Raw genomic sequence first — 7937 nt, 5'->3', positions numbered from 1 at the left:
ATTATTTATTAACTATATTAATTATTTATAAGTCAATTTATAAATTTTATAATTTTTAACATTGCAATCATATGGAAATTCCCTTTATTCAATTTTAAAAATTATAAATAATTTTTATTATCAATAATATAAAATTTGTAAAATAAATTATTTTTTTTATTTCTTTATATTTTATTTTATGCATATAATGATTATAAGTATTACTTATATATTGACAATAAAAATATATTATTCTATTCAATAGTATATTATGATATTATTAGCCTGTAATTAATTTTTTACTTTCAAAATAAATGTCATAGAATGCACACATTTTAGAACAATATGTATTAGATATCACAATTAGAACAATATGTATTAGATATCTTTTTTTATTTCCATTCTTATCATATATTGTTAATTCTGTTTTATAAATTTTCAGGCTTTTATATAGTAATTCTAATTTTTCAAAAGAAGAACAATTATTGGTAGAATATATTTTGAGTACTTATACTTCAAAACTTGTGAATGCATCCTCTAATAATAAAGTACTAGACATCAATAAAAGGTTACAATTTATAACTACAATATTTTAAAATTTTTATAAAATATATTTTTTTATAAAATATATATATAAATTTTTTATAAAATATATATATAAATATTTTTAATATATATATATTAATATTTTTAATAGTTTTATTTTTCATTAATAATAAAAATAATATATATATATGTATTTATAGTATAGTCATAAGTACATTTTTTTATGTATATTTATAAATATTTGTTTTTATGTCAAAGATATGTGGATTCATCAGATTGTTATTTAAAAAGTACTGAAACTACAAGAAATGTGAGAGAATATACTACTGTAGATGTAAGTCCCACTATATCCGATATGGCTGATTCTGGTTTAGAAACAGGTTCTGTAAGTCCACATGAAAATACTATATCTGAGAATTCAAGTACTAATTTTGAGGAATTACAAGTCACAGATTATACTTCAGGAAATGATGAATTAGATAAGATACATGCTAAACATTTACATAATAAAGATGAAAAAGTAATCATAAAAAATGAACATTATAATTTGACTAATAATTATGATAGTACATGTCATTCAAAGAACTTAGTAAAATCAAGATTAATGGAATATGGTTCAAATAACAGTGCAACATGTTGTTCTTTTGATATAGAACAACCACAATTAGATTTCTCTAGTTCATCTATGGATAATGCTCAAAAAGCAAAATCAAATGCGGATGAAATCTTTCAATATGAAAATCAAGTATTTAATGATCCATTTTATGAATCAGATTGTGGAAGTAATGAAAATGAATCATTTGAATTTGTTAATCTTGGCAATGCATCTTCTACAAGCATTGATGTAAAAAAAAATTGCACAGAGAAAGAATCCACAAAAAAGTTACAAGATGAAAAAATGTGTCATTCCAGTCATTCACAAACTGAAAATATACAATCAAAAAATATAAATCACGAAATTTCACATGATAACCAAAAAAGTTCCTGTAATACAAGTAATTACTATTTTATTGATGCATCGACTCTTAATGATGAAGTAGAAATTCCAACTTCTAATGTGGTTAAAAATAAATGTAATAATGAAAAATTACAATCTTATATTTCCTATTCTTCTAAGTATGTTGCAAATACATCTACTGATCTCATTGAAGAGCAATATTATAAATTTACATCTTTAAAAACGACTAACTTGCAAACTGAACACGAACGAATAGCAGAATTCGAAAAAAAATTGAAACTTACTGAATATTTTGAGCCACAAAAAATAAAAAGAATTAATTCTATATCTAAAGATAAAATAAATACTGAAATAAATAAAGAATCTTTAGTTGTAGAAATTAAAGAAGCAGACAGTGGAGAAAGTGCGCATCCTTCTCCTTGCCCTGACAATAATAAAAACATAAATAACGACCGACATATATCACAAACAAATAATGATAATGATACAAATTTGACTATAGAAACTAAAAAGGAAATAATGGAACCAACAAATGATAAAGATGTAAATTTAACAGATAAACAGATGCAGCAACCTTCTCTTATTAGAAGAAATACATTTGAGCTGGACTCAAATGATGAAAAACTTTCAGTTTTACGACAAGAATATGAACGACGACAAGGTAATCTCGTGTTTCAAAATGCTATACCTCAATATTCAGGACATCGTGTAGATGGTGATTCATGTTTCAATCCACCGGATGAATCTTCAATTCCAATAAGCAATGTATTAAATAAATTTCCAATTGATGTTCAAATTCCAACTAATAGTCAATATCATGCCATGGAATATCTTTCATTAGATAATGGAGAATATGAAAATAATCAAATATTATCAGAAAATAATAATTCTTCAAAAAATAAAATTAATATAAGTTATCCAGTAATTAAAAGTGCTAGTGATAAAATAGTTACGAATTATCATTCGGAATTGGATAATGATTCAAGCAAATGTAGTAATAGCTTACCTGTTACATTAAGTTCTATTATAGAAAAAGATAGTAAAATTGATAATATAAAAAAAACTAAATGTGATGAAACTATGCCTATTATTTCCGGCGGCGTAAGCACTTCGGATTATTCTAAACCTAATGATAGTCCTACTGTGCGTCGAAAAACAGAATCTACACCAATCGTTTCTGGAGGTTCTGTTATTATGAATGAACCTGTAGTAAAAATAAAACCCACAAAAATATCCTCATCTATGACTGCATGGATCGTTGATATGAGCGATTGTAATAAAAATGAATCCAAACCATTGAACAATATTCATACAGGAATGTCTCAAAGTTTTTCAAATTCAGAATGCATAAAAAAACCGATAAAAAAAACAAGTAGCCATGAAAAACATAATAGTTTAGGATTTTTCGTTAATTTGAAGAATATGGATACAAAATCTATTTCACAACAACAAAATTATTCAATAGAAAAGAAAGAACATAATGCATGTAATAAATCTTATTGTGAATTTTATGTTGATATGTCTAATACAAATAAAGTACTAAAAAATACAAAATTAGAATTAGAAGAAGCTATTATCAAGCCTGAAAAATCTAATGAAAGTGATAAGAAAAATATTTTTTCTATGTTTATTGATTTAAGTGATACACCGAAAAACAGAGAAAATATACAATCTTTACATAGAAGAAGTTTTTCCACATTTTCCGATAAACAAGAAATGAAAGTGGATGATATTAATTCTAGCGAGAATAGTATTACAACGAAGGAAGATCGATCATCAATTGAACAACGATGTATTAAAGAAAAAACCAAACCAAGTGTTTTTATGTACATAGAGTCTGATTCTCCAGTAGTAAGAAGAAGAACCTTATCTTCATCGCGGCCAGTGTTTAAACGACATTCTTGGAATGTTGATAAAACACAAGGCGCTAATAATAATGGACATGTTGCAAAGGAATTAATGTTTAGGAAAGAACACAAACGCGCACATAGTCTATCCGTAGATCGGGGAGATTTAAAGAACTTACAAGTAAAAACTAATTTCTCAAATCATTCTTTAAATGACATGATAAAACCAGATATTACTCAGGAAAATTCTAAACTTCTTCGAGAAAGTAATGGTCTAAACAATATGGATACATCTTCAGAAGATGTTTTCGAGTTTGATGTAAGAGATACGCCTCCAAATTCTCATGTTGAAGTGATCAATGAAGAACTTCGTGTTAATATAAAAGAACATGAATATACAGAATTGAAAACTGAAAGAATGGCAGAAAATCTAAATACTACTGATGTTAAAACATATGAAGATGAATATTCAGAAACTTCGGGTTGGGAGAAAACATGTACAGAAAGTACTGAAGGACAAACACGCAAAAGTGAAACATTTGACATTAGTAGCGGCAGTGGTCCATCTCCTGATAGTGATAATCATGATTATGAATTATCGGAACTATTAAACGGAGAAGTACCAAGTATAAATCGAATGCAAGTAGTTCCTAATGTAGTAGGAAGTAAAATATCAGAAACACATAAGTCTTTAAATGAAACTATCAAAAAAATTGAAAGCGAATTAGAAAGTTCAGATTATATAAAATCAAAAATAACGTATGATAATCATAATATAATATCAAAAAAACATGAAAAAATTATAGAACATAGTATGAAAACATCAACTTCTAATTTTGTTCGATTATCTGATTTAGATAAAACACCTGTTTCTTCTCATTCAGCAGATATGTTAACTGTGAAAGAAGAAGAAAATACTTATCATATGTGCAATAGTATTCCAGAAATTTCATGGATTGAAAGCAAATTAATAATGTCTAGAACTAATGGATCTGTTAGACAACCTCCTAGAAAATTTACTTCGATCATGAGCACTTCCCTTCCATCTAAACAAAAGTCTCCCCTTGAAGATCTAACAGGAGAATATGATGGAGAAGGAATTATATCAGAATCTGATCTAAGTAGTATGCAAAGTAGTATGGGTCGTTCTGGTGCAGGTTTGTAATTTATTATTTTAGAGTGAAAATATAATCCAAATGATTATAAGTTATTAAAATATTAATTATTAATTTTTTTTAGAAGGAAGTACAGAGGAAACTGAAACATCAAGTTTAGCAGGAAGTAGACCATATAATAGATTGGGAGAAGATTTATTAAGAATGTTTTTAGAAGAAATTAATCCAGATGTTACAATCGATGTAGCTGGACGTCGTATAAGAGCTCACAAATGCATATTGAGTTCTCGATGTCAATATTTTGCAGCGATCCTTAGTGGAGGATGGATTGAAAGTGTAGGAAATGTTATTTCTCTGCAAGGATATTCTTATGATGCAGTACATTTTGCACTGTGCCACATATATAGTGGAGAAAGTAATATACCAGATTCCATAAGTATAGTTGAATTAGCTACATTAGCTGATATGTTATGTTTGGAAGGTCTTAAAGAAATTATAGGATATACACTTAAAGTTAAATATTGTCATCTGTTTCACAAGGTAAAAAAATTTCACAAAATTTTATATTTTTATAATAAAATTCTTAATCAATATTATCATTATTTTCTTTAAAGCCTTGTCAAATATGTGCCGTTGGTGTATTAGAATGTATGCCTTTAGCAGCAGCTTATGGTTTAGATGAAGTATATCGAAAATCTCTTCGTTGGGTTACAAGACATTTTGTGCGAATATGGCCATGTAAAGCATTTGCAACGCTTCCAAAAGAACTTATGGCAAAATGTTATCATCAACATATTGTACACATGGTATGTATCATTTAATGTATCATTAAATTTTTCTGAAGTATATATGATAATCTTTTTTTATTTTAAATAGTCTACAGACAATGTGCTTCAAACTATGATGGATTGTGATAAACTTCTTGCAACTTTGCCAAATGTTCGTTGGGCCGAACCAGTATTCAGAATGGTTTCAAATTTATTGGAAACATCTGTGAAATTTTTATCAGATAATTTCTCAGGAGTCTTAGGAAATGAAAATTTTCAGTCCCTTGGACGAGAATTAACGTGGAACATCAGTCGATTGGAAGATAATTTCTTAGTAGCAGCTGAACGTTTACCTCCCGAACAAGCATGTAAAAGTTATTCAAAATTGCATAAAATGTTAACTTCGGCGCAACAAGATGAAATTCAAGAAAAGATTAAGTGGGGACCGTTATTTGTTGATTTTTTGAAAAAAATTCAAAGTCGAGTAGAAAAATGTTTAGTTCGAGATGCAGCACGAGCTGCTAGAACTACTTCGTGGTCAAAAATGGATTTGGAACTTCGGCGTAGAATTCAAGAATTAGCTTGTCTTGTAATTCTACCTCATGAAACATCGAAGCGTCAATCAAGACATTCTAACTTCATAAAAGTAAAAAATTTATAATATTATTATAAATTATTATAATTTATATAAACAAATTAAAATTTTTCAAATATCTTTTTATTTTTAAAATTATTTATTGTTTTTTATTCTTACAGGAATCTAGGCCAGTATCAAGTCGTTCAACAACTATAAATAGAACTTTAGATTTGAAACGTGTAAAAATGGTTATATCTGAACATAATCATAAGACTTTAAAACAAGTAACAGTAAGTCAACAACAACCGAAAAAAGTTTTTAACAAACCAAAAAGTGATCCATTAGAACGTAAAATGCAAAACGATAAACAAATCATTACAGATACAAATAGGCCAAAGTCTTGGCCTAATAAATTAGAGGTAATTTTTTTTCTTTTTCAATATTACTATGATATATAATATGAAAATATTATAAATATAAAATATTATAATATAATATTTAGAAAATCAAAAAATTTATTTTAAATTATTTTTTAAAATTTAATATATTAACTTTTAGGTAAAATCAAGATACTTAGAACCTAGGAATAAATCTGTTCCAAAAGAAAGCACGCGACCAGTACATCAAGAAAAAACTATAATACAACAGCGACGAAAAATAATGATTTCATCTTCAGATTCATCTCGTACATCTAGTCCGGCAATGAAACGAGCTACTGATAAAAAATCATTAACTAAAATCAAATTACCTATAAAGAAAGATATAAAAGCATTATCTTCAGATAGTTTAACAGAATCTAATGCCACTAGAACTAATACTAAAAATGATTTGATCAGTAAAAGTTGCGGTATTACTCGTCCAGAATCTCCATCTTTTAAACAGAAAAATACAGAGATAGGCTTGTCTGTAGATTCTTTAGCAGAACCGAAAAATAAGCCAACAACTATTAAGAAAAAAACAAATAAGATGGATACTTCAATATCTACAGATAGTCTTATGACTGAAATAACAACGCCCAAGTCAAATACATCAAACAAGCTTTCACCTACTTTAGGAAAAACGATAAGTAAAACACAATATCATGATAAAGGAGTAAAAAAGACTTCACCACCGATGCAACAAAAAAGTCCACTTACAATAACAAGAAGACCACGAAGATCATTAGAAAATTCAACTGCAGCTAGTAGAAGCCGAGCTGCAGCTATTAGTGCTTATCATTTACGAAGAAATCTTCTAGATGCTGCAAAAACGCCAGATATTCCAAGTAAGTCATTAAATAACATAGTGTGTAAAACAGTAAGCATACGACCGCTTACCCAATCGACAGTTAATCATCCTAATATAATGAAAGAAAAAAAAGAAGGAATGCCGATGCAGCAAAGCTCCGAAAGTCCTAGCAAAAGATCTTCACCTAAATCATTTGGCACTAGTAAAATAAATAAATCTTTGGTCGCTAATAAAAGGACAACTATTGCAAAGATTTCTTGTGATGAGAAAGTTAAAAATAAGTGTAATGGAGAAGTTTCAAAGCAACCAACAGTAGGTTCTAGATCAGGAACTTTTTTGAAAGATGAACCCACGATTCTTAAGAAAGCAGACATTAAATCTTCTCAAATTAATACTTAAATTTATGAAGTGCTAAGTTTTTCCATAAACATAGCATTGCCAGTTTTACAATTATACTTATAAAACTATTATCTTTAACCACAAACGTGATAACTCCAACCGCGAAATCGTATTATATGTAAAAATAGATATAATTTTAATCTAATCAAGTTGCAGTTGATTAATTATAAAAAAAAAAAAATTTAAAATGCATTTATTAGATATATAGAAAACTGCTATGATTCTCTTATAATATTTTAAAATAATTTTAAAATGAAATATGGTACAGAATATATAAGAAGGAAATATATAATTATTAGGAATATATAAATTAAAGATTATTATATATTGTTTTTTTAATTATTTCTTTTAATACTTTTTAAATTTAATTAAAATATTATGTAATTAAGATATCGATAAAAAGTATCACTTTCGATCATAAATGCAGCTAGCTTATCCCACCTAATTTTCAACTAATGTGCGCATTAATACATATAATATTAAATATTATATATTCATACAATATAGATGTATCATGGCCAG

General features: G+C 27.2%; 1 protein-coding gene across 4 annotated transcripts in view; it reads left to right on the top strand.

The window, feature by feature from the left end:
• Positions 1-7596, top strand: part of LOC102674896 (putative uncharacterized protein DDB_G0282133) — a 10700-nt gene extending 3104 nt beyond the window's left edge. For 3 of the 4 annotated variants that reach the window (XM_031514566.1, XM_006624440.2, XM_031514565.1), the window contains 7 exons: positions 422-547; positions 784-4487; positions 4570-4985; positions 5060-5251; positions 5322-5858; positions 5969-6208; positions 6348-7596. In XM_031514566.1, the coding sequence (XP_031370426.1) occupies positions 422-547; positions 784-4487; positions 4570-4985; positions 5060-5251; positions 5322-5858; positions 5969-6208; positions 6348-7415 (6283 nt within the window). In that variant the 3' untranslated portion in view covers positions 7416-7596. The remainder of the gene's footprint in view (positions 1-421; positions 548-783; positions 4488-4569; positions 4986-5059; positions 5252-5321; positions 5859-5968; positions 6209-6347) is intronic. The other variant, XM_006624442.2, reaches the window with a different exon arrangement.
• The last annotated feature ends 341 nt before the right edge of the window (positions 7597-7937 follow it).

Source organism: Apis dorsata, unplaced genomic scaffold, assembly GCF_000469605.1.
Source record: "Apis dorsata unplaced genomic scaffold, Apis dorsata 1.3 scaffold_1058, whole genome shotgun sequence".
NCBI classification, from domain to species: domain Eukaryota; kingdom Metazoa; phylum Arthropoda; class Insecta; order Hymenoptera; family Apidae; genus Apis; species Apis dorsata.
Note: the sequence above shows the minus strand (reverse complement) of the source record. Positions and strands in the feature narration are given on the sequence as shown.